The 27,113-nt window shown below is 52.3% G+C and overlaps 1 protein-coding gene across 2 annotated transcripts in view; it reads left to right on the top strand.

The window, feature by feature from the left end:
• PRKCB (protein kinase C beta) overlaps positions 1-27,113 on the top strand; it is a 129,501-nt gene that overhangs the window by 55,605 nt on the left and 46,783 nt on the right. For both annotated transcript variants that reach the window (XM_080384423.1, XM_080384422.1), the window contains exons 4-7: positions 9,771-9,882; positions 10,991-11,119; positions 25,001-25,157; positions 25,545-25,679. In XM_080384423.1, coding sequence (XP_080240549.1) covers positions 9,771-9,882; positions 10,991-11,119; positions 25,001-25,157; positions 25,545-25,679 — 533 coding nt within the window. The remainder of the gene's footprint in view (positions 1-9,770; positions 9,883-10,990; positions 11,120-25,000; positions 25,158-25,544; positions 25,680-27,113) is intronic.

Raw genomic sequence — 27,113 nt, 5'->3', positions numbered from 1 at the left:
CGCCCAGGCACCGCTTTCTCATCCTTGCTCATCATCCGGACGGCAGCTCGCAGCCAGCAGGAAAGGCAGCAGGTCCGGGGGAGATGCTTCGCCTGTTTCTGTGTGAAGTTTTGGCCGAAGGTGGCTGTAATGCTTTTCTTTTTCTCCCCACCAGTCCTGTCAGTGCTGGGGCAAACAAGGAGCAGTGAGGAGCCCTTGGGCAGCCTGATCCCACTTCCTTGGCCCCGGGTCTCTCCCGTGCCAGTCTCCTCCTGCCCCATGGCTGTCTGGCTGTAGGTTACTGCGGGCAGCCTCTGCCTGAGAAGGGCGAGGTCTAAATTAAATCTAAGTTGTCACATTTTAAGAGGGGCTGCTTGATCAGGGGCCTTTCCACATCCCCTCATATCAAGTTCTCTGTTGCTTGCTATTACTGCTGGGTGACGATTGCCACTGGCTCATCGGGCAGGCAGGTAGAAGCTGCCCGGTTGGTGTGAGTTAATTTTTAAATACACTATTTCTGAAAATGACGAGAGCAATGCAGATGCCTGGGACTTAAAGCATGGAGCAAAAATAGCCCTTTTGTACCTGGGTTTCTTTTGCTATTTAGCAAAGCCCTCGGGTTTGTGCTCCTGCATGACTGTCAGCCAGGGTGTAATTGGGGGATGCATGCAGGGCAAACTTCGTTCCTTTTGCACTGTCAGTCAGGCTTCTTAGAGCAGTATAATCCTTAAGGAGCTTTGAATTGGGAGATGGAAAACTGCTTCAGCAAACAGCAATGCCCTGCCTACTTTGGGAATGAACTGAGGACAGGGGCTTCATTTTGAAGTGATACAAAGCTTGCGTTTTCCTCTGCTCTGTTGTTGCTAATAACCACAGCATGAATCCAGAATGACCTATAATTAAGTCAACCTAGCATCTAGGCTGTAATGACAATAGCTCTGCGTTTTTTTTCATTTGGTGCAGTAATCTGGTGACTGTCTTTCCTTTAACAAATATCAATATCCAATGAAATCTTGCAGAAATAATGAGTTTAATGTATTGCATTGGTTTTAAGCTTTACAGTGTGTTCATCCTTACAGCAAGCCACGTGATTTTGCAGAGCTGGAAGAGAAGGGATTCATTCAGTGAGATGGCATCCAGTGAGATGGCATCCCCGGGCTTGGCATCTGCAGGGGCAGTGCAGAGCAGCGGCTGGGGCTGCAAAGGAGAGATGCTGCAGTTCCACCCAGCTCCCAGCCGGGGCTGGAGCTGTTAATTCCAGCTGGCTGCTGCTTTTCATCCTCAGAGATGCTCTAATCTAGTACGCTAGCTGTGAAACCCAGGGAAAAATATTATTAAAAGAAAAAAAAAGAATTCCAACTTTGTTCCTTGATCTCTGCATCTTGTAGTACTAATAGTTCTGTGAGAATCAAGGAGAAAACCACTATATCCTGTAAAATGCTTACGGTATATATGGATGCTTAATTTTAAACACCTGAGTAATAGTAGTTACTTAACTTCAGACAGAATAGTTTTATTTAAGTATGTTCTTAAGTGCTTATGGGATGGTGGTTTGTGCACATACCAAGCAGATAATCCTGGGGGAGGCTGACATTTTCAGAACATAAAATAGCTGGAGAGCAGTGAAATGTTAGTCATAGAGTCATAGAGCGGTTTGAGTTGGAAGGGACCTGCAAGACCACCTAGTTCCAACCCTGCCATGGGCAGGAACACCCCCCACCAGCCCAGGGTGCCCCCAGACCCGTCCAGCCTGGCCCTGAGCACTGCCAGGGATAGGGCAGCCTGTGCCAGCGCCTCGCCGCCCTCACAGGGAGTTTCTTCCTTATATCTAATCAGATCTACCCTCTTTGTCAAAGTCTCTTTCTGTTACTGTCAACTAGTCCTGCTTGAGAGCACTTTCTGTTTGATATGATTGTTTGAACCTCCTTGAGGAAGCAAGACTGTGTGTTTGACCTTGGATAGCCTATCGAATAGGGATCTTCTGTCTAGGAGAGGAGGACTAATTGTATGGTGATGATAGGGACTCTAAGAAAAAAAAAAAACCAACGAAAACAACCACCAAACCATTAATTCTCTTCTTGCAACAGAAAATGAAGCTGTAGCTATAAATGCTAGTACTTAAGACACAGAGACTGCTTTCATGCTAGATTGCTTTTTAGGTTTTTGATGACTGAAGATGTGATAGTGGGTCAGTGTTTTGGGCAGTGGCATTGCTGAGGACAGTGTGTCTCACACAGCACTGGCTAGCTGAGGGCAGAGGCATTTTTACGTTTTACTTTTGTGACTTGGTCCAAACGTGTGCTGTGCTGGTGCTGAGGGCTGCATGCTCACCTGCCCCACATCGCTGGCCTGGGCTCCCACGACTGCCAGGGCATGCATTCCTCCAAAACCTCTGAGCTTCACTGTAGCTTTCACATTAATGTGCCAGCAGGTTGGGTGCTCTCCCCAGCATCCCCGAAGTGAGGTCTGGTGAGCTGTTCTGGAGAGGATGGCCAGCCCAGCCCCACCGGTTCCAGTGTTAAACTCTGCCATTTTTCATTACAAGCTCTGACGCTTCTGTGCTCTCCTGTTCACTGGAGGCAGAGCTGGTGTGACTGTTCAAGCTGAAGCTTTCTCAAATATGGCAAGGTCTTCAGGAGCTGAAGTCAGGCATGTGTAATGTAATGCAGTCGGCAAACCTAATTATAGTCAGAGCTATTAGTAGAATGCATGATTATTTAAATTGTAGACAAAATAATCATTAAAATGACCTTCTTTGCATTATCCTGTAAAAGGTCATCTAATCAGGATGCATTAATAAATATCGGAGTTGCTCTAGGAAGGTAACAGGCCAATGTAGCGTCATTTCAAGTTTATATTTAATTTTCCCACCGTTTGCAGCTTTAGGGCAGGATTTCACTGCTGCACCTTTGGTCTTTCTGCGCTCTGTTTGCTGGAGGCAAAACCATTTCATCTTTGTCTTGGGCTCCTCCTTTCTCAAAAAGCTCCAGACGTTTGTGTTTGTACTGAAGCAAGTATTGCTGCCACTCTCTTAGAAATAGAGAAGTTTCATCGGGTGCTGGTCACAGGTGTCAGAAAACTGTCTTTGCTGTGTCAGTACATGGTCGTTACCCCTTTATGCACAGCATCACCAGATCCCAGCTGACGCTTGTAGCAGGATGCAAAGAAGTTTGCTCCATTTTCCCAAATTTAGTTTCTTCTCTAGAGTGTTTGGTCAAACATGGGCTGGCAACGATTAGCAAGGAGATGTCAGCAGCAGAACAAATGAAGGTGCCACATGCGTTACCTGAAAATTAGCAGCTCCTTCAAGTTTCTCCTTTCTGGGGTTATCTCCAGTGGGAAGGGATACCTGCTGCTGGGTAGTTCCTTTATGTAGGATAGCATCGTGGGTTTTAGGGTGGAGGTGGGATGCGCAGCCTTCCCTTCTTCCAGATGTGCCCATCCTGAAGATGCCAAGCACCCTCTTGCCCAGGTCCTGTCTCCTCACATCCCTGGTACCTCTGGGATGCCCCAGGTCTGGTGCATAAGCAGATCTTCACAGCCTTGCTGCAACTTGCTGCTTTCTTTTGTCTTGCTAATTAACTTCTCTAGCTCTCATGGTGTGCCATCTGCCCCTTGCGCGAGGGCACATGCTTGCTGCTCCTGCCTGCACTGTCAGCACAGGCAGCTGGTGACAGTTCCCGTGGGATGAAGATGTATCTGCCTTGCTCCCTCCCAGCACCTTCTGGTGCTTCCCTGGCTCTGCCGGAGCCCAGCTCCTTCTCCTGCCAGCCTGCACATGTCTTCAGCCCTGTAATTGAAAAGCTCTTCTCTCATTTTCCTGGCATGTCTGGTTGTGCCTCTGGTTAAAGGAGGGGATTTGGAGAGGGTGGTTGGGTCAGTGGCCTGCCCCTGGCTCCGGAGACCTGGTGCATGGGTCCGAGCTAGGTTCTGCAAAGTGCAGCTGTTGGGAGGGCAGTGAGGTGGGTGGTGCAGCCTCTGCCCACCCAGGTGACACTGGTGAGGGGGTCTAGAAAGATGGTGTCCTGCAGGCAGGAGGTGTTTTGGGGGGTCTTTGTGCCATTTTGGGCAACCCGGAGGGTGCAAAGGAGAGTGCTGTGGGAGCCCCGTTCTCATGGAGATGTTATGCTATAATAAAATGATTCTCAAGGCATGTGAAAGATAACAAACAGTTCTACGTGATGCTGAGATACTAACGCTGCTCAGGGAAAAAAAGCTGACTTTGCCTTTTCTTATTTTTGCTGCTTAGTAAAAGAGTGTATTTTATTTGGTATTGGCAGCAGCAAGAGAAGAATAACTGTCATCCGTATCCCTCTGCAGTTGTCTGACTAGCAGATGAGATCTTTTATCAATAAAAATATATTAACTTGCTGGAAACTGTCAAGGGCAAGTTTTATCTGTGGCTATGTGTTTGACATGGAAGCAGCCCAAGCGGCGATGCTCGTGCCCATGGACATGCTCGCTGCTGGTGTGCTGGTTGTGCTCAGGGACCGCTTGCCCTTCCCCACCAAGGGCTGGGTGGAGGAGCTGCCTGCATCCCGCTGCCTGTGCTGTGATGCCTTCAGGCCCTGTGCTCTGTGGGGTTTTCTGTGCCTGCAATACTGTGAGCAACAGGAAAAACATGTTTGGTACCGTTTACTGGTGCAGCAGTGTCAAATTATCTTTAAAGCGTGGTCTGCTGAAGCAGGCTTGCAAGGAGTCACAATATTGGTAGAAAAGATGTTCCAGTGATGGAGCCCCCGACTTTTGCCGTCTTGCCTTGAGCAGTACCTGTGTTTTGCTCTCGTGCATAACCTTCTTTCAGGGGTACCTCTGTGGTTTATCATAGCCCTCTTCGTTGAAACAAAGACCCATCGCTCTTGTTCACTTGTTACTTGGTTTTTGCTGGGACTTGGAACTATTTCTCACCAAAGGTGTCGTTCCAGCCCTGTGCAGGTGTGTGGGAAGATGCAGGAGCTGTGTGCTGGAGCAGCAGCTTCCGAACAGGACAGGGCAGGGGGGCACTGCCACAAACCCGGCCTTGCTGAGAGCACACGGTCCCCTCCCTGGTGGCTGCCATTGTCTCCAGTTCACCTTTCCCTCCCCTCCCCCCGCCTCGTGGCTTCAGTTCAACCCGGAGCTGTCGTCTTCTCATCCCTGACCCAGCCTCTTGCGAACCGTTATTTCCTCGAAGGGGAACCACAGGCTCTTCTCTCCAGTGTCACCTTTAGAGTTGCTGCCAGGCTGCTTCGAGTTGTTTCCTGTGGACCGGCAGGGATGTTCCCCAGGGGAAAAGTGGGAACAAAGTGTGAGATTTTTGGTGTTGTGTCCGCTGCCTGGGTTTCGTTAGGTGCAGACGGTGAGCTGTGGCTGCGTGGTTTGCTCTGCTGTTAGGCTGCTTAAGTTGCTATGAAATTCATTTCCACGTGGCCTTTTCACATGAACTATGTTAATGCTTCTTCGGAAGAGATAATTTAAAGCTTTCCCTGCAGTCAGGTGGGGAAAGCAGGGAGACGTGATCTTGAAGCAAAGCTCTGTGGCTGTTCTGTGGAGTCCAGCGAGTGTTGTCGGTACAAAGGACTGAAACGGCACCAGCTGTGGGTGCGGGTCTGGCTGCCCGGGGCAGGGGGCTGTGGGGTGGGGGCTGCGGCGCTTTGTGCAGCGATGGGGCTGTGCTTGTGCAGGTTTATTTGCACAGAGAAGCAGAAGAAACTTCAGTACTCTTCATGTTTTTACGAATACAATTTCTTCAGTTTTAGAAATTGAACCCAAGTGGGATGGACATGGTTTAAAAATGTTTTAGGGCTCAGGCTGCTGGGCCTGAGGATGGGTCTGGTCCGTGCTCTTCCTCCCAGCTCCCTGCCTGAGGGAGAGGTGATGCTTGTGCTCCATCGGACCTAGGCAAAGCTGAATTTAGTGCAGAAGTAAATAAATCCCCAGGCAGCATCTTTGCAACTCTGGGTATGACAGAGGGCTACTGCCCTTGCAGGACACAGACTTTGCATAAGAAAAAGCCGAAGCAAAACGTTCTTGCTTGCCGGTCAGTGCTGTCCTGCCCTGCTGCACTGCTCTCACGCCGTGGCTTGCTGCTGTCTGATGAGCCCCGGCCCAGTGCCACCCTGACAGACCACTGCAAAAGAGCAAACAGATTCCTGGCTAGTGTGAGCAGCATGTAAATTGTCAGTCTGATCAATGTCACCAGCTTCCTGCCTGCACGTAATTGGTGAGTGGTGGCTCTTGCATCAGCATCTCCATCAGGGTTCAGCAGGAAAGCATACATTTCATCGATGCGGTCACTCAGCGAGCTCAGTGGTGGGTATGACCCTGAAGAAAGGCACAGGTAATCGCTGAGCCTGAATAGAAGTCTGGCTGTGCTGTGCTGAGTGCCTTGTAGGCCACAAGTTGATTACCCAGTTATGAATCAAATCTCTTGGATTCCTGGGAGAGCATGAGAGCTTGGGCTGCTGCCAGCCCGGGCCCACAGGCAGCCACTGTGCCCACGGTGGGACGGCTGGGGCCAGCTCAGGCATGAGCCACTAGAGCTGTGTGTGGTTCTGGGGGAAGCCAGGGGCTGTGGGATTTGCTCTGCAAGGCAGGGATGCAATATTGCACTGGCTCGTTTCAGACCAGAAGCCTGCTGTCAACTTGAGAAGCAGGAGCCGTCTCCCCGTCTGCCTCTGATGGGTCAGTGCTTGCAGGGTACCAGGTCAGAGTCAACAGCAGCTCCTCTCCTTCCCTGGTTTGCATCCTCGGGGCATGCACACATCCCTCCGCTGCTCGCTGCTGGAGGACGACAGATCTGTGGCAGAGGACGACAGATCTGTGGTGGTGCTTATTAGAAAGGTCAGAGCCACTCAGTGCAGTAAAACACTCCTAAAGGCATTTTTCAGTTCTGCTCCAAAGAAAGCTTTTTCTGCCCTGTTCTTCAGGGACGGCTCTGTGCTGGTAGGGTGGAGGAGGAGCGCCTTTTCTTTTCTTGGCAAACTTCTTTTTAACCATTCTTGTTTTAAGTCTCTCAGCATCTGCATACGCAGTGATCTCGTCATCCCTGTCTCTGGTACAAAAATAGTCTCTTTGTAAAACGATTTCAGCCTTGTTCGAAAATGATATCCAGAATTTGCAGTTTCTGGCACCTTCTAAAGCACTGGTCAAAGTGAGACGACCCACCCCGTCCTCCCTGGCAGCCAGGCAAGCAGCTCTGCCTCCCCACGCCTGGCTGCCTCCACCACCCGTGCACTCCTTGGGCTCAGGGTGCTGCATCTCTCCAGAACAGCCCCTCAGGGTGGGAGCAGAAGGTGAAGCCTGAAATGTCTCTGTGAGAGATTCAGCTCCCTGTGAGCAGGGACCTGGGATGCTGAGCAGCCCCCCTGCCTGCTCGTGGGGCTGGTATGCTGAGGGAGTGATTTGGAAAACTGTGGCTGTTCTTGTGCCAGCATGGTCTTGCCGCCGCAGTGCTGCTCGGTGCATGCTTTTCTTTTTTAGCTCTGTCTTTTTTAACTCTCAGATCCAGTGGGAATTTAACATCCTTCACATGAAGTGGAAATTGCCTCATTTTGCATTGAGCTTCTGTTTTTTTATGAATGACTAAAACTTTCATTTGCCTAAACAGGAATATCTGTATCTAGAAGGGAACACAGAAACTGGAACATTTGGGGGCAATTCCTCCCGTGTCACACACTGGGGTTTGGCTGGCATGGGGGGGTTCTGCTAGAATTGCCCCTGTGGCCCCCCTGCCGCTGCCCTCATCCTGCTGCCGACGGAGGGTCAGCGGTGGTCCGATGCCCGAGCATCCCCAGGTTGCCCTCCTCTGCAGCATCATGCAGCTGGGGGTGTGGGCGCTGTGCCCAGGGGGACTCTGCAGGATGCACGGTTCAGTGTCTGACTGGCCAGCCAGAGACCACCTTTCTCCTGGGATGGTGGCAAAAGAAAGTTTTTTGTTTTCTTGGGTGCCTTGTCTCCAGAGAGGCAGCCCCGGCCCCTTCCTGCACATGTTCCTGTGGGCACCGTGCCCGCAGGGAGTTGGTTCGCGTTGATTAAAGAGCTCTGTGTTGTCCAGGCAAAGCTGCTTACGGAGATGGTCCTGAGCTGCTGTACAAACACAGCTCGGGTTATAAAATCAAGCAGGGTAAGTTTTCAAGGGCTTACAACGTATGCAGTGGAAGGATCTGACTAAACCCGTAAACCTCTCTGAAAGGTGTGCGTGTTTATTTGTGCATGGGGCAGCAGTGCTTGGTGCTCCCCTGCTGCAGCACTCGCTGCCCACTGCCTACCCAAAGCTTTCATGGGGGGAAATTACCCCCCATCTCCTTTCCTAGCTTAAAATTCAAGTTTAAGTTCCCCGTGCTCTGTTATATCTCTGGGGAATACACGAAGCTTTCAAACGTACGGCGTTGCTTAAAGAACTGTCGTCTTGGTGGCTGGGGTTGTCCAGAAGACGGGTTAATTGTGAACCCTTGTCCTCTCAGCCTGACACAACTGACGCACGAGCTCTCCGACATGGCATGCTGTATCTAGAGACAGTGGCATGCTGTATCAGAGGCACGTATCTAGAAGAGGTTTGCTTAGGGTAAAATGTGAGAGATTCTCAGTTTCAAGTACAATAAATTTGCTGAAGCATGTACCTAATCCCTAGCACTTAACAGATAGAATTAAATGAAGCTCCATTACTTTTCTACCTATCTGGTATCACTCAAGTTATCTGTGGTGCTGTGTAATAATGCAGAATTTTAGTGATTAATGCAACAGAAAGCTTGAGTGCAATAGTGGTAGGAAAATTAATTTCAGCAGGAGGTGATGTATTGGCAGCGATGTTATAGCTTGGTTCTGACTCCACTCTTATTTATTTACTTAGCTTACAGTGCCCTGAAAAACTGTCTTTCCTAATGCCCGGGCACCTTTCCAGGCAGCTCAAATGACCAAGCCAGGAGCTATGCCTCATCCCTAACCCTTAAACAATTAACCTGAGATGAAATTAAGCCAGCTGCTACTTACCACAGCCTTCCCCCGGCCTGTGTGTGTGCTGCTGCGGAGCGTGCCCAGCAGCTGCCTCTGCAAAGCTGTGAAGGGTGCTCTGCATGGAAGGCACCAAGGAATGCCAAATCCTTTGTCTGCCTCAGTCATTTCTTCCAGTGGTTGATCCTATTTCCCTATTGAGAAGCTGTTTCTCATTTGAATTTGTTCAGGTTTAGCCTCGGTAGACCCTTGTTGGAGTCTGGGAAGGCTGTTTGCAAGGTGCCTGTGCAAGGCTGCAAACAGTGTCCGGGAGGAACTGGGCTCTCCTGGTTCTGCATGCTTTGCTCTTGCAGAAAAGGCTGCCCTTGGTTTTAAGAAAGCTCAGAATATCAAAGTATACCCTAAGCAGCTTGGTTCCCTAGGGGCGTGCTGGGGAGGGGTTGGCACGAGAGCGCAAAGAGGTTTACTGGGTGGCCTTAATATAGGTGGAAAACACGGGTGGGTTTTTCTGCTTTACCCCACTGGGTTGATGTGGAAGTTGAGCAGTGTTCAGCCCTTATGTTGATTCTTAGGCACAAATTTCACCTGGTGTTTTCTGTGCTAAGACCAAGTTACTTAAAAGCAGTAAATCCCCAGACAAGCCCATGCGCTGCTTTTTCATTGTTATGGCAACACATATAAAGAGTAATAAAGCTGGATCTTGGTGACTGTTGGAAAAGGTCCACATCAGTTGGTGGCAGTTGACTGAAGTCCATTAACAGCATCTCTGAAGCCAGCTGGCATGTGAGATGCGGAGAGCGATGGTGCCTTGCCAATATTTCATGCAAGTTTATAATCTTTATCTTTTATTTTCCTCCTAGGATCCTCGGAGCAAACACAAATTTAAAATCCACACGTACTCCAGCCCCACCTTCTGTGACCACTGCGGGTCATTGCTGTACGGGCTCATTCACCAGGGGATGAAATGTGACAGTAAGTGGTGGCGGGGGGGATGGGACTCTGGCACCCCGGGGGTCCTGGGAAGGGGCTCCCAGCCCACCTGAGCTGCGACCGAGAGCCTGTCCCCTCTGCCACGGGTGCAGGGCACACTGCAGGGGCGGCTGGGCACAAGGGGCACCTGCTCATCTCCTGTGGGGGCCCCATGACTGCTGCAGGGAGAGGGGAGGGAAAGGCGATCCCCCTGGCTGGGGGGGATCCTGCCCGCATCCCAGTGGCAGCGTCACCCGCGTCACCCACGTCACCCTGCAGCGTCACCCGGCAGCTCGCACAGCGCTGGCTCCGACTGACACCCTGTGGCCGTGCCTGCCGCTGTGACACGGCTTCTGGGGAGCGCTGGGCTCTGCAAGCCGGGGGAGTTGGTGTACAGAGAAGAGAAAGTGGGGGATGAAAGAAGAGGGAGAGGATGGAGCGAGAGATCGGTTGTTTTCCAAGTTAATCTTGTACGTTCCTATTTAAAAGGACTGTGAATATACAGCGCCTGCTTCCATGCTTACAGGGAACAGCATACTCTGCTGCTCACCATGTGCTGGCTTCCTCATAAATATAGAAGCTCGCTGACTGTTGTGGGAACAGTGTATTCATTATCACCTTTAAAATGTTACCAAGTGGAAATGAATTTCTTTAAAATACATTTTGTTATATATTTGTGTATTTTCATGCATAATTTTTTATACACGTAATATCTATACACATACACAGGTAATTTTTAATGGCCTTTATCAGCTCCTGGTGAATCTGACTGAACATCCAGCATTGCACCGCGGGTGTGATGGAAGAGAAGTTTGATAAATCAACAAACCTCAAGTAATTAGAGTAAGGGCTAAAAACCCTGTAATCTTTGTAGGCAAGACCCAGAACTGCTGCTGGTGGTGGGCCCCTGTGTCTGGGCAGGGCTCTGCTGGAGTCTCCAGCTGCATTTGAAGAGCTATTTGCTGCATGTTTATTCCAGAATTCCTCACAAGCATCCCCATTTAAAAAGAGGGCAGGTTCTTCCTCCCCTCATCCTCTCTGAGCACCCCCGAGCTTTGGCAGAGGTGAAAGGGGTGCTGAGTGTCCCTTTCTCTCTCTCTCTGCCCCGCAGCCTGTATGATGAACGTGCACAAGCGCTGCGTGATGAACGTCCCCAGTCTGTGTGGGACGGACCACACCGAACGTCGGGGACGGATATACATCAGGGCTGACATCGAGAAGGATGTGCTCACCGTTGTAGGTAGGTGTGCGACCCAGGAGGTACAGACCCCACGTGCAGGGTCACCCAGTTGCCTCTTGCTGCTGATGCGTGCCGTGCTGGCTGTGGTGGGTCTGGGGAGTGCAGTGCCCAGGGTCCAGCTGGTCAGGAGCAGGCGCCTGGCAAGGCAGGGCAAAGCCTTGAGCCTTCTCTGAGCATGCTCCTGCCCTCTGGCAAGCATGGCACAGGCTCCAGGGGCTATCTGTGTTAAATAGCTTTCCCACTTAAAGAGTTTTCGAACTGCTTTTTGAATCATGTCAAATTTCAGCATCCGCAGCATCCTGGGAAGGGGTGGCAGAAAGTTCCTTCATTTCGCTGTGCCGTGTGAGAAAGTCTCTATTGTGCTGTCGGTGAACATCCATGTCCTGCTGTTCTTTCCACGCCATCAATGGTACCTGGGCCCACACGGATCCTTTTATCTGACCAGAGCTTTGCAACCTTCTTCCACCCGTTTGGAGACTCCACAGCCACCACCTTTCTCCGAGGCGCATGCTGCCTTTCCGCCTGCTGCTCAGAGCTGGGGCTGTCCCTGCAGTGCGGTCATACGCCGGGGGACGTAAGCCCTCCATAGCGCTGTGGTGAAGCTGACTGCTGTTCTTCGCCTTTCCTTGCTGTTTCCCAGCCCTGATGGAGAGCTGGAGCATGGCATAGCGCTAGCAGAGTGGGCTGGTGTGGGTCTGCGTGGATCCGAGCACCCCGGTGGTGGGCGGTGGGCAGGAGCCACCCCACGTGGACATGTTCCCCAGGGAGGTGCCATCTCATGGCATCTGCCTGTGGGGATGTGCCAGGTGGTGGGAGATGGGGCCGGAGGAGGTTGCAGGCAGTGCTGGGCTCAGCAGAGGTTCCTGCCCTGCCCTGAGTGTCCCAGTGACCTGACGGCCACCCATGGGGAAATCTCTTGTCCCTCATCATGGTTTCCTCTGTCCTGGAACAACTCCATTCTCTGTTTGTGGCAGGAAACAGGATTATCCCATCTCTAAAGGCTTTTGCCACCTGGATTTTGAGTTCCCAGAGGATATTGCTTCCCCCGTGACCTGTAAGCATCTCATGAAACATAAGCCGTATTCTTGTAAAGCCTCTTGTCCCTTGCATGGAGGGATCAGACCGAAGCAGTGACTGTCAGTGCTGGTGACCAGCATCCTGTGGTGCAGGGGGCAGGGAGAGCTCTCCGCAGGCCAGGCAGGCAGCTTGCAGAAGAGCTGGGGGTTTGCCTCACGAAGGCTGAGCCCAGCGCTGCACTGGGGAAGGAGGTTTCTGCCCACGCTGGGTATGCCGGCAGCTCCGGGCGGTTGCAGTGTCTGCAGGGGGCTGCCAAGCTGTTTGCAGTTATTCACAGGATGAGTTCAGACCAGGGGGTGTAAAATGCCACCTGCCTGCCCACGCTGCAAAGGCCAGCCGCTCGTCTGAGTGGGCTCTGGTGGGTACCAGGCTGATGACACTGATAACAAGGACTAGATCCTTCTCCGTTGTCCCACCAGCTGGCTCTCCTGGAGAATTCTAGTTCCCAGCATCCTGCCGGGCTGGCAGCAGGAGATGCCGTGACATCCACAGGGTTTGCTTCAGTGGGATGGGGTCAGCTCAGAGGCACCCTACCATGCTCATCGCTGCTCGAACAGGCACTTTATCCTCCAGGAGAGTGTGAGCCTGTGGGGCTGAGTTCTTGCTGCTCTGGGCTGACTCCTCCTTGCTTGGAAGAGAAGGCTCAGCAGAACACATCCCAGCAGCAACAGCTATGACACGTGTGATCCAGCGGTGGAGGCTCCAGCCTTCCCAAACCAGCCCAGCTTGCCTCTTCAGCAAGGGGTGACCCCAGCCGGTCCCTGCAGGGTGATGGCAGACTGAGGACAGCCTTGGTTCGTGGTGGGCACAGCAGCTCCCGCACCTCATGGAGCAGTGGCATGGCTGACCTCAGCCTTGCGTGGGGAAATGCTCAGGTGTGATCCAGGACTGCAGAGAAGAGCCAGGATCCTTTCTGGCCTAGGGATCCATCAGAAATGTTTTTAAGAAAAATACAGAGTTACTGAAAATATTAATGAAAAATTGAAACGAGTTGTAGTTGGGTTTTATTTATTTAATTTTTGTTCTATTTGTCTTTAAAGAAGAGCTTCAATGAATGACACAGAACTTCCTTACACAGAAGTGCTGTTTCTCAGGCACCTTACCCCTGGGGGATGCAGCAGGACTGATACCCATCCTCCCATCGGAGGACGATGGGGCACAGAGCCCACCCCCGCTGGCACCCAGGGCTCCCTGGCACTGGAGCAGTGTTCCTCTACCTCCAAACGCAGGGGAGAAACTCCCCCGAGCCCTTTCTGTGCAGCTGGATTTTCTTTTCTTCAGCTGGGTTTGAAAGACTGTTTTATTTCTGGCCCTTTATGGAGGTGTTGGTGAAAACATGTCATCTGTTGGCTTTTCCAGAAAGGCAGGGAAACGTACTGTGCTCTCCAGCTCTGCCGCATAGCTAACGAATGAGTGGGAGCACTCGGAGGAGAGGCTGTGCTGGCTGCCGAGGTGGGGAGCCCTGCCTTCCCTCCAGGCACGAGGGGGCTCGAGATTTTTCACTCCAGAGTTTGGAGGGGAGGTGGAAAGGTCTGCTTGAACTCAAAGCAGAACATGGGACCCACGTGCCATGTGGACCCCAGGCTGGGCACTGTGGTTTGTGCCGCCCTGCCTGGGTTTGGCTTCTCTCCGGTGGGTCGGCAGAGATTTCCATTCCTGCAGTGACTGCTCCAAAAAACCCTCAAATAACGACCGGGTTTGTATTGCCAGGTGTTTTGTTGGGGGGAGGCCAGATCCTGAACAACTGGCCCCCGTGTTGGGGCCAGGCTTGTAGCAGAGGTGGCAGGCAGCACAGCGGGGGTGCTCTGGGGGGGTGAGCGGCCGGGGGCTTCACGTGCAGCGCAGCAAGGGGGCTGGCTGGGCTGGCAGAGCCGTGGCGTGGCTGGTGGCTGCTCTGCAGAGGTGGCCGCAGCCAGGATGGCTGCTCGGAGGGGTCAGTGCCATGGACTGCATGTGCCAAAAAAGCCACCTATGTCTGTTCCTGCAGGACTGGCCCTAGCCAGCACGGGGAGACACGGTGGGAAGGTGGCTGCCGTGAGGACCCAGCCCGGCACGGGGAGGCAGCAGGCTGAGTGAGCAGGCAGGCTTCTGCTGGAACAGATTTCTGGTGGAAAATGACCTTTACCGTGTTTTCTGCAGAGAATTTCAGTTTGGTGTGGGCAGGGGGTGGATTTCTGTCAAGAACAGGAGTGACAGCGTGGCAGTAGGTGGGTGGGTGGCACAACACCCCGAGCCTGGCAGGGGTGGGGAGGCAAGTGCTGGCCAGGGGGGTGAGCCCCATTGCCTCGGTGCTCGGGCTTAGGGGTTTGGGGCTGCAGGTTGGAAGGCTGGCTGCTTGCCTGCCCTCCCAGTGGGTGCCCTGGGACTGGGAGGTGTTTGGGATGGAGAAGACCAGTGGCAACTGGTTATTGAAGCACAAATGAGCACAGAGGCTAGTGGGAAGACGGAGGAGAGGTTCCTACAAAGGAAAGGAGATCAGGTCTGAGCAGCAAGCAAGAAACCAACTTAAAGATGGACCTTGTCCAGCTTGTGGACAGGGTTTTGCATCCCGAGGACCAGCTGTGCTAAGGGATGGATGAGCTGCTGTTCTGTGGTCGATCCCAAGTATTTGTCAGCATCTTCCAGTGCTGTACATGCTCGCCCTGTGCCAGGTCTGGCCCCATCTCGGCACGGAGCAGGCAGAGGCTCAGCTCTGGGCACTGGTGCGGCCAAACGCAGGCAGCATTGCACATCGCAGTGGGCAGAGTTGAGTCATGCCAGACAGTGGTTATTTCGGTGCTGGGATCCCTGCTCCGCCTTTTCAATACACCTCTCTGCCGGTTTAAGCAGGCAGTGCAGGATGCTGTAGCGGCTGGGAGCTGGGATGGTGGAGGGCAGGGGTGCCCGGGCACCTTTGGTCCCAGCTGCACAGTGAAGTGCAGGTTTTGGTGTTGGGGCATGATGACCTTCTCTCTGTCCCACCAGCAGTGGAGACCCTTGCCCAGAAATTTAGTAAGCTTTCCCATGGCAAGGAGCATGACGACTGTAGTATTAAATGTGAAAGGTCCCTATAGATGTGGCGCTTAGGGACATGGTTAGTGGTGGCCTTGGCAGTGCTGGGTTAATGGTTGGACTCGATGATCTTAAAGGTCTTTTCCGACCCAAACGATTATCTAAGGGCAGGGCCGTGTGCCTGCAGGTGGCAGCACGGGCACGGCCAATGGAGACGATGGCTTTTATTTTTTCATCGACTTGACAAATTTGACAGGAATTTGCCATACGCTTTTCAGCAGTGTGTTTTTCTTTTCTCTCTCTCCGTTTATTTAAATGATTTGTTTTTTCTTTCTAAAGCTAACGTTTCCCTCCCAATGGAAAACACAGTTGCTGGTTAAACATAGTGTGTTGTTTGACTTGGGGTGACTTGTTCAGCTAGGTAGTGACCCCACAAATTGCCTCTGTTTGCACCCTCGCGTGACTTGCCCCAGCAGCGTTTCTCCCCGTTCGGGCTGTTACCCCGCACCTCCTCTGCCTGGTGGCAGCAGGTACAAGCGCTGCTGTTCCCAGTGCAGTGAATGCTCACCATTTTCAGCTCACAAAATAAAGATCAATAAAGAAGGAGATGTGTTTAAACATCTTGTGCTGTGAGCCTCACTGTGCGGTTTTGACCCCAAACCATACTGCAGTGTCAGGAGGGAGTGGGTGTTTGCCATGACGGAGCAGTCCCAGGGTTGTCCATAGGTTCAGGGTTTCCTTCAGCCGGGGCTGTGCTCATGCTTTGCTTTTTTACAGCACTTTGCCCGACAGGGGTCTGCCTACAGCGTTGTCTGCCAGATACTATGACTGTAAAAATTATAACATGAGAAAGAGACAAATGTCAGTATTTGTAACCCATTCTTAGTTCTGAAGATCCAGGATGAACCTCAAAGCTGTAGGGTAGGAGATAGCTGAGAGCATCTCTGGGGGTTCCTGTGGGGGGTCAGTGGGGTTTGGCCAGCAGCCCCTGTCTGCAGGGCTGTGCCCAGAGCAGCAGCAGCAATGGGAACCTGTGGGGCTGACCCTCCTAATTAGCTTCCCAGCTCTTGGGTCTGTTGTGTTAATCACTCCTTTATGTTCGGTGCAGCTCTGTTACAGCTCCTTTCATACTATACTTTGGCTGTAATTGTGTAATGGGTGCACTCGGGAGCGCAGCCTCGCACGCTGGGATCGGAGCCCTGCATTGCCATTCTCTGCTGCTGCCCCGAGGCTGCTGAAGCACTGGGACTTATTGGTGTTCCCAGTGGTTAAAAATGCACGGCATTGTCAAATAATAGGGCATCTGGACAAATAAATGGCACCTCCCTAATGCCTGTGGTGTTGTGCCATCGGCTTGGCTTGGTGTGTTCCCCAGCCCTGTGCTGGGGACAGGGCTCGCATCTCCATCAGCCAAAGGCAGCTTCCAAAGTACAGGAGATTTCTGAGGGCCTTGCTAATTAGGGCACAAAACAATCTGCATCTCATCCAGCAAAGCACTTGGATACGTGCTCTTGGCAAGCACTTCTCTTTTGAAGCATCAATGTGAGCTGTGTGGGGGCAGTGTGACCAGTGTCCCTGGGCTCAGATTGAGCGTCTGGGGGGGTGAGCGAGGCCCCTGACCCCCTCGCTGCCCCCCCCTCTGGGACACTTGGGGTTTTGCTTTGTGTGAGTGAGGAACCAACTGTGGGTGACATTCCTGGCTTAGGCATGCTCCTGTGGTGGGGTTGGTTTGGCTCTTGGTCCCCAGCACGGAGCCGCTCTGGCTGTGCTAGGTGTCCTGCATGGCGTCCTGGTAGCAGACAGGCTGTGGCTTAGAGCCTAATTAGCTGAGATGGATTGAGCAGGAGGAGAAATGTGCCTGGATGTCCGGCATTTCTGTGCATTTGGGCTAGCTGGACTTAAAAAAGCCTTTATGGCTAGAAACAGCTGATTGTGTTAGCAGCTCTGCTTGCTAAATGCGTTGTATTGAATCACAACAAAGCATCCTTGCAGTTGGTGCTGTGCACGGTGCCGCTGGGAGTGGGGTCCTGTGAGTGTCCTCAGCAGTGAGCAACGCAAGCTGCTGTGGGCTCAGCCTCCAGGGAGCTCCTGGAGCCTCCAGGCAGCCTCCGGGAGAAGCCCCTCCAGCCCTTTGGCTTCTTTACATCAGTACCATGATTCCCCTAATGCGGGATTTGGAGTCTCTTTTGCTTGTGGAAGGGGGGATGCAGGTAGCGTGGCGTTTGGTAGCAGCATCTTGGGCGGCTGTTGGAGCTGAGCATCGCCCGCAGCTGCTGGAGAGTTGGCCGGTGCTGGACATGGCGGCGAGGGCAGCCCAGCCCAGGGACGCTCTGTCACTTCTCGAGTGGCAAAACGAGATCTCTGCTTCTCTCACCCACCGTGTAAACCATGGCAAACTCCTGCCCGGGGCTTTGTCATACTAAGTAGGTAGCGTGGGCTGGGTTATTTAGCTTGAGCTGCTTGACAAAAGAGAAGTCATCTTTTGGGCCTGATAAACAAAATTTGGGTACCTAGCAGCGCTCCGAGACATGGCACATTGCCAAAGCAAGTTAATCCCCTTTGGATGCTACTTGAAGATGCTTAATTGACCCGGGCAGTTGTTACCCTAGTCACTGGGGGAATCTGGTCCTTTACATCCAGCGCATCTGCAGATTCTTGTCACTATTATTCCTGGCTCCGACATTGTTACAACTCTTGGCTTTGCCTTAAATACAAAGTGAGGATCTCCTGGAGCCGACCTGTGTCCACAGGTCAGATCCTGCCAGCTCCAAGGGCAGCAATGCAGCGAGGATGGTGCCACTCTCCCCTGACCCTGGAGTCAACAGTAATATGCAGTTTCTTCTTTAGGAAACAAGCAAAAAAGAGATTTATGAAGGAAACAACACTGCTGGCATGTGGGACGGCACATCTGCACCCGCCGGCGCGTGAGTCTGGCTGAGTGCGGTGCCGCGGAGCAGGAGCGGCTGGGGGTGTCTGTGCTGCCCTGGGGGGCGGGGGGCACGAGTGGTGGAGTGCGGCAGGGTGTCATTTGGCTGGCGTTAGCCACAAGCAAATGTATATGTGCGGTCTGTGTTCTGGTTTGCGCTTTGATCAAGTATCTTATTAGCAGGAAAAGACTGCTGAATAAAGTGGGAAATTGTAGCGAATTAAAATGTCTTCAAGGCGTTGCACATTTTTGCTTCCATAATAGAAAAGCTTCCCAATGCAGATTATTCTGAGCCTGTCGTATTAAGAGACAAGAATATCTGAGTTTGGGAAACAGAGGAGTGAGAGACTATGAAGGCTGGGCTTGGAGTCCGTTAAATCTGTGGCTTCGGTGAGGTGGTGAGGCAGCCAGTTGCATGGAGGATTCTGCTTGCACACTGCACCTCTCCTGCTCCCTTCGGGCGGGCGTTGTGTCCCGTCATGTCCTGCTGCATCCCATCACGTGCTGGTGCATCAGCATGTTTGTCACCTCGGGGAAGCCATGGTCTGCAGGGACTAAAAGGCAAAAGAAACGTGCTAGGTTTCTGCTGCACGTCCCGGGGTATCTGTGGGAGATGGAGACTGTTCGGCACGTTCAGGTGACTTTGGCCTGTGTGCGTGGGGGTGGAGCATGCCCTGTCCTCGTGCAGGGGCTGCTGGAGCACGGGGACAGTGGTGGGCTCCCTCGTCGTCTTTGGGGATCTCAGCTACCTGCTGATGTCCCTGATGGCTCCTGCAAAGCCGAGACCCCTGTTAGGACCCATGGGAACGTGGCACCAGCTCAGGGTCACGGCCAGACACCCCTGTTGTGCCTGCAGCGTTGGCAGAGGCTGCCGGGACCGGAGCCTTGCTATTTACCGAGCTGATGAAGTAAAACATTGACCAAAACTGAAACCAATTATGCTGTGATTAGATAAATGAACTGGAAGTGCTTTAATTAATAATCACCGGCCTAGGAAGATGCAGCCATAACGAGTCCTATGCCTTTTCTGTTGTATAAGTATGTGCAAATATGTTCCTCTGCAGAGCGTTAATTAAATGTTTTAGCGCCCAAGGGTGTTACTCTGAGCACCGGGTGCTTGCTGGAAGGTGGCTGCTCACAGCCGGGGATGGGCCATGCTGCTGGAGGGAGGAAGGTGAGTGCTGGAGGGAGGAAGGTGAGTGCTGGAGGGAGGAAGGTGAGTGCTGCTGGGAGCACAGGAGCCTTCCCCTTGCCAAGAGGTCTGCCCTGGCACGGCATTTTTCTGGCCAAGGCCATGGTGAGGTGTTGGGCTGCGGTGAGGTGGCTGAGCTCTGACCTCCTCATGAGGAGTGGTCTTTTGGAAAGGTTTTTTTCTTTGGTGGGCAACAGGAGGCAGAACTGTCGGCGCTGAACATGTTGTAAGGGTCTTGCTTACTCAGAGATGAAGGTAAAGGATTTGGCAGCTGGTGTAAGTTGTCTTCAAGAGTGGGGTAGGAGTGGGTTTTGTTGTAGGCTTTATTTTAAACATAAAAGTGAACCCCCATATGGCACTGCATATTTAGCAAAGAACTTTCTGGTCTTTATTTATCCAGCATACTAATCTTGCCTTCCCATGGAAACCTGGGTCCCAGCTGCAAGCAGGCACACGACCCCAGGCAGAAGATGGGGCCAGCGGCTGCAGCCTGTCTGCACAGGGTTGTGCAGCATCTCCCATGCCCCCAGGAATGGGGCAGGGTGGGCTGTGCCCGTTGGAACCACCCCAGAGGTGGGGAGCAGACCTGAAGCTGGGCTGCCTTCCCCAGGGAGCTGCTGATGGAGCACCAGCCCCCTTCGCTCGATGTGGAGCTGGTTTTACCCCGGGTGAAACACAGTCCTGGGAGCAGAGAGTCAGAAACCACCCTCTCATGCCTACCGCCTCGCTGGCCAGCAGCGGAGCTCAGCGGGACCGTGCCATGCAGCAGTGGGACTTGCAGGGAAGTGGTCTCTGGCAGGGGCTTTCCTGGTGGAGACCTGCAGGAGCCTCCCCGTTGCTGGGAGAGGGATGTGATGCACCCGGACACCGCATCGCTCCCTGGGCCTGTGGCACGTGGCAGCTCTGGAGCTGCCTGGCCCGCTTTTCCAGGGTACAGCTCTTGTTGGGGCTGGATGGAAGGGTCTTGCGTTACTCTTGCAGCCTCTGTGAGCTTCTGACCATGACCTCTGTGGCCATAAGAAGCTGCCTGGGAAGGCTGTCTTCCCTCCTGCTCTGGGCGTTTGTTGTAGTGGTATTTCTCCCCATGTTTTCCGTTGGAAATGTGGGTGTCTGAAATAAGTGTGTCTTCCCAAGCCTGTTTCTGCAGTTACGGCTGGCTGAGTAATTAAAAGACGTTGTCTGAATAATTTATTTGGAAACCATTGCAAATTTTGCAGGATAAATTATTCAGATATCATTCCACCAGCTCTACCTGCCCTGGCCCTACAAGACGGAATGGGTGACATCTCATTCCCATGGCAATGCAGCGGTGTCCCCAGCACGCCCTGCCGTGTTCCCCAGGCAGGGGGGGGCTCTTCCTTGCAGAACCCCCCTGAGCATCACCGCTGCCAAGCCTTGGCCAAGCAGCCGGCACTGCGGGGCTGTGGCTGCTGCTTGTGGTCTGCCAAGGCTTCGCCAGGGCTGGGTGACAGGCGTGTGCTGCGGGTGCACCCGGAGGGGAGACAGGAAGGTATTGGTGTAAAATCAGGGTTATTTCTCCAGGGTGTGTGGGCCAGCCCCAGTGTGTGGCAGTGAGGGCACATCTGACTGTGTGGAGGATGTGGGCACTGCCCCAACCCCAATCCCCCCGATCCAGTGACATCCAGGACTTACCAGTGCCCCTTCCTGGCCATAGCCTGAAACCAAGGCGGCATCTCAGCCGTGGCTGAGCTCAGTACCCAGAGTGATTTAAGACTGGCTGCTTTAAATGGGATCGTAATATTTTTACTCATCACTATTAATAATGATGTTACTACTTCTTAATGATGCACAAAACTGTCAGAATATGACAGATGTAAAACTATTTTACATCAAATTTAACTGTCAAAGAAGCACTGTAAATGTTTGGAGAGGAGCACGTTCCTCCCGCTGCGAGGTATCACTACTACGCTTCTTGAGGCTTTTATTTTTCTTTCACTTAATTGTTGATTTCTGCTTGAAAAGTCAGAAAGTTACTTAAGGTCAAACAGAAGCATTTTGTTTTTTTTAAATTAATAGATAAAATTATTCCCATTAATGAAATTTTTAGGTCTGCATGCTGAGATAATAACATGAGGTAATCAAATCTCATGCTTCAGGGCATAAACTGATTAACTATGAGGGTCAGGAATTACTTTCCTGTTCCTTAAAGAAGTGAACAATGGGCTGATAAATGACGAAGGCTTATTCATTTGTCTCCGGGGGATGTTGTGCTGGCCATTCGGATGGCGAAATGGGAAGCAAAGTCAGAGCACTGATTCAGTGTGATATAATTCTGCATCTTCTCTCTGCAAGGGGACCCGGTCCAGTTTGAGTCCCAAGAGCGAGGGGCTTGTCCCAGCTCTTGGGTTAGTGCTGCTGCTCACACAGCGCCTGTTGCTGCCTGTCCTGGGAGGGTGAGAAGTCCCTGGGGGTTTCTGCTGACCCCCAGGGCAGATGAAGAGCAACTGCCACCACCGTGGACCGTGCCCTCCCTCCTGCCCCAGACGCTTGGTGCGGGACCTGTGCTGGGCCTGGGGCAGGTCCTGTTCAGTGCCCAGTACCGCTCCCCTGCCCAGTTCGGGTGGTCCTGTGGGACAGCGAGTGGCAGTGGGCTGTTGGCTTGTGGCATGGAGATGAGATCTTCCCCAAGGCTCTGACATCTCCCTCTGCTGCAGGTGGTCAGGGTCACTGAAAATACGTTTTCATAATAATTTTAAAGCCAGGAAGGTAACAAAATATAGTAAAAGCTCAGCAGAGTTGCAGGAGGAGGGCTGGACCCATGGTTGGATGGAGCGAGGAGTTAAGAATGGAGCTGTGCAAAGGGCGTGGGATTGGGGGGGTGCCTGACAGGGCTCTGGGCTGGGGTACAGAAGTGCCAAGCTCCTCTTTACAAGGCTCCTCCAACCTCTGCAAACGGTAAAAGCAATTCCTGCTGTTAATTGACAAATGCTGTGGAGACTGCCTCCCCTGCAGGGCTCCTTGCTGGTCAGGTAGTACCTTGGCAGGACCCATTGTGGGACTTCTCTCTAATACACTTTTGTGTTTTGTAATTCAAGAATGTGGTTATAGAGATTGCCTTTTTTCCTATTAAAAAGGCATAGATAAAAGCTTATAACGATGAGGAGAAAATGTGTATTCTTCTCTGATAAGGGGTGAGGGAGAGGAAGGCATCTCGGCTGTATCGGTGCAGAGCCTTGCGCAGGCTGTGCCTTGGTGTATCGGGGCCCTTGGAAATTATACTCATTACTTAGAGATTTCACACAGCAGATTGCAAAGCCTTTCCGCTTGGATGGTACAGAGCTTTCCGCAGAAGATTTTGACTGGGAGTCCAAATTAAGGCACAGGCTATTGCCCAGCATCTGAAGTGCAGAGCCAGTACTTATGTCCAAACTTTGGAAAAAAAACGAACCAGATTCTGTTACCAAATGGCACATGAAAATAATTGTCAGGACATGATGGAAATGAAGTCATGCTGCTGGTGTCAGTGCAAGCAGTTACCAGCGGGAGAAGGTGCGGCTGTTGGGCTGCTGGCATGTGGTGCGGGGCTGTGGGGCTGGCTGCGTGGTGAGCTAGTTGCAGGGCAGGTGCCGCATGTCGGGAGCCTGGCTCGGGGAGCAGCCTGTGCAACACCTGACGAGTATAACCTGAGCCAGTGCAGTAACCGGAGAAGCTTGGAAGCTGCTCAGGTCTGATATTGTACTGTCCTCCAGAGATACCTCTTGTCTTCATAAAGAAATTCTGAACCTCGGTCCTCTCTGGTACGGGAAGGGTGGATCCTCCTCCTTTGGTATCATCTCGTGAGTGCTGTAAGGATGCTCCAGTGTTCCCAACCCTCCTCAGCACCCTCCCAGGGGATGGTGGCTTCCAGAATGGTGCACAGGGTCTCCAGGTCCTGGCAGGGCATTCATTCCTGCTGGGAAAACAGCAGGGGGAGGGGACTGTCCCCTGGAACCAGAGCCTCACCACGTGTCCATCCCCTCTTGCACACGAGCACAGAAAGCTGCTTGTAAGCGCTGCTGCTGAGCATCTGCATCCCTGACCCCACCGCCCACTGGCAGGGCTCAGTCTCCCGGCAAAGAGACCCATCTTGGGCATGATGGCATCATGGCAAGGTCACTGTATCGCCGCTCCTGGGGCTGGCAGTGGTGAAGTCATTCCTTCCCTTTCTGCCAGAGGGGCACGAGGTGGCTCTGGCTCCCGCAGCTGCCTCGTCTCAGCAGTCTGAAGAGCATCATGTGCTGCAGGGTCACAGGGCTGCCCGGGCACCTGTAGGTGGGCGAGCTGCTCTGTGCCTTGCAAGCTGCTGTCAAAGGCATGGTGTTTGATAAATGGGCTAGTTTATAAATGCAGATTTGATTTTTGGCTACAAGTTTTATTCTATGGAGCTGAAAGTTGGGCGATGCTTCAGGAGAACAGCAGTAGATTGCAGATTTTGCTTTTCAAAACTATCTGGCTTCCAGCCTCACTTCTGATGCCTTACTGGTGGCTTGGGGACCGAACAATTGTTTTTAGTCTTGCCGACTCTCCGAAAAGTGTCTTCCAACATCCAGCAGCACTGCACGCGCAGCTGGAGTCCTCTTCTTGGGGCTATGGGGTGTGTGGGGTGAAGCTGTGCCCTAGGTGAACTTTGCAGCAGAACTGTGTGTGGATCTGTGGTGTGATCTGTGTGTGGATCACTGGTGTGATCCAGCAGGATTTCAGGCACCACAGAGTTCCCTGTTCCCAACATGGCACGACCTGCCGTGCCTGATCCCCGGGGTGCAGAGCCTGTGACAGCACCCACTGGAGCCGTGCCTGCTGGTTGTAGGGGAGGGCAGTTTCTGCTCTGGACTTTCTTGCAAGCATCTGTTCCCCTGGTTTCAGCTGTGCTCCATCATGTCCCATCAGACTTTCCATCTCTGGTATTTTTGCTGGGGCTGGGGGGAAGATAAGACCCTTCTCCCAGCAGAAAGACGCTTTTTGACTTAATCTGGGGAAAGAGACTTAGGTCAGCCTGATAAGTGTTTAATTTGTCGAAGCTGCAATCCAGTTACAAGCGGTCAAGGTCACCCACAGGTTTGCTTTCCCACCTTCCTCTCCTTGCTTTGCTCCTGCTCCCCAGAGGAGACGCTCCGGCTCCCAGAGCCGGGGTGATGCTGCCAAGCCCAGCGCCCGCACCGCTCCCTGCGGGCATCCCCCCAGCCCCTTGGGGCCATGGTAGTGGCGCCCCAGGGGACCCAGAAGGAGAGCTCAGTGCTGGATCCTTTCTGGTGCTTTCTGGTGCGGGCTCTCCCTTGTTCATGGCTGCTTTGTTGCTATTTCCGCTCTCCATGGAAAGCACCATCCCCATGCTCTCACCTCTCCCAAAAGAAAGGTGCGAATTAGTGCGATTCTGCTTACCAAGGTGCAAGAGGAAACAGAGCAGCTTTAAACTGTTTAAAGCTGTGAGAGCAAACAACAAATCATCCTATTGGAAAGTGAAAATAATCTCTTGAGTTTATCCTTCAGCCTCCCTTGTCCATTGGAGCTGTATTTGCTTTGCATTGATAACTGTGTGTCATTTCTCATGTAATGTTGTCTGTGTCTGCACGTATTCTGTTTTAATTCTGTTTTTAATCACTGTTTTCACACTTACTCTTGGCACACAGGGAAGTTGTCAATTGTTGGGTGTTTTTATAGTTTGAATACTGAATTTAATCCTTTTTCTCTTCCCCAGTAAGAGATGCTAAAAACCTAGTTCCTATGGACCCTAATGGCTTGTCAGATCCCTATGTGAAGCTTAAACTAATCCCTGACCCCAAAAACGAAAGCAAACAGAAGACCAAAACCATCAAGTGTTCCCTGAATCCTGAGTGGAATGAGACATTTAAATTGTAAGTACAAGAAAAATGTTTAAACTTGTAAACTAATTTTTATCACCCCTAAGAATTAATGTGATTGTATTTGCTCTGATTGAATTACTTGGAGGCATTAAAGGTGATTCAACTGAGAAATAATTCTTTGCGCTCCTGTAAGTGTGACTCAGAAATGCTCAAACCCCTGCCCTGACCCCTGATCAAAGCTGAGCGTTTTGGGGCAGGACCTCTACATTCTCCCTTTGAAATGGATGTGGTCAGGAAATTAAATTTTAGAGAGCTGAATGGTCATTGAAGCCCATCCCTTTGTTTTGCATCCATGTTCTTATGGAGCGTGGAGGGGCATGATGGTGTAGCAGTGGCTTCCAGAATAAAACCATCCTTTTTTTCTTTCCTCTCTTCCAGCCAGCTGAAAGAGGCAGACAAAGACAGGCGGTTGTCTGTGGAGATTTGGGACTGGGATCTGACCAGCAGGAATGATTTCATGGGCTCCTTGTCCTTCGGGATTTCTGAGCTGCAGAAGTCAGGAGTCGATGGATGGTAAGAGTTGCAGTTGTTTTAAAAGTACTATGGGGCAAAATGCAGCCTTCATCTTCTTGTATGCGACAGAGGATGTGGCAGCCTATCAGACTTTCACCAGCATCCTTCTGTTCAGGGACCACTGGCCATTCTGGTTTCCTGGTAAGGTGCTGCTTTGCTTCTCAGACTGGTGGCAGTCACTGGGGCTGTGGTGGGCAGTGGGATGTCTCCTGGGGCACCCAGAAGTGCCAGGACAGCATCTGAGCACCCTGCAGGGGCTGGCTTTGTGTCACCTCTGTGTCCTCCTGCCCCTTGCAGGGTTGCTGGGGGGGCTTTTCCCTTTCTCCCTCCCACGGGCATGCACAGATACGGGGCTGCTCTGCCTGGCGTTGGCAGCCCACAGGGCTGGTGCTCCCCATGGGCTCTTCCTACACAGGCTTCAGGAGCAGACAGCATCGCCTGCCAAGCATTTGCCGAACAAGCATTTTCCAGCATTTTCTGGTTGGATTCCCTTACTGGGGAGGCAACGTAGCTTCCTCAGGCGTGCAGGAGAGCGAGCCGGTGCAGGGATGGGGGACACGCACTGAATTGTGATTTGTGGCAAGGGCAGCAGTTTTCTCCGCAGACTAGCAGAACCGGTGCTGAGGGGCACTGTTCAATAAAAGGAGGAATGCTACCAAAGTGTGTAATTACCATTGCTCGTTACCATACGAAAGATGAACACAGTGGATCTGTAACACCCGAACTGAATGGGTTCTCTTCATTTCCATTTTATCTCCCCCAGCAGGACACATGCTGTCTTATTTCCCCACCCCCACCCCCCTTTTTTTTTTCCCCAGCCACTGATGCCTGAGAGCTGTGTTACCTTTCCATGTCAAGTGTAATAATTGAAAATAGATATTATATGTCTTTTGGAAAGCAAAACCTGCATGCTATTAATTTGCATTCCGCAAGTGGAGCAAACACCCCGGACTCTGTCTTTTCCACCGTGGCAGCTGTATGTGTCTCGCTTGGAGCAGAGAACAGAGAGGAGGAGGAATTAGCAGGCGGGGTGGCCTGCCCGCACAGCACTGGGTCCTGCGGTGGGCTGGGGGCTGGCAGCGTGCGGGCACCCCCTGCCCACCCTGGCACAGCCGGGGCATGGGGGCATGGCTGGGGGTCTCCCGCGGTGAGGCAGGCAGCCAGTGCTGTTCCCCAGGGAAAAGCCACCTGTGGTGGCAGGCTGCGGGCAGTCTGGCCGTGTCACCGCGCCTGCCAGCCCTGGTTGCCACAGACCAGACCCTGGCTGAGACCTGGCTCCTCTTCTGCAAAAGACACAGAAACTGCCATTCCCCCCACACCCCCCAAATTTCCAGTCACCTGTAAAGATGCATGTGTCGGCTGGCACTGGTGCGCTGCCGCCTTCTGACGCAGCCCCAAGTCTGATCCTTTTCCCAGCCTTTTAAAAATCATATA

This window comes from Falco punctatus, assembly GCF_963210335.1.
Source record: "Falco punctatus genome assembly, chromosome: 4".
NCBI lineage: Eukaryota > Metazoa > Chordata > Aves > Falconiformes > Falconidae > Falco > Falco punctatus.
This window is presented reverse-complemented; position numbering and strand designations above follow the sequence as displayed.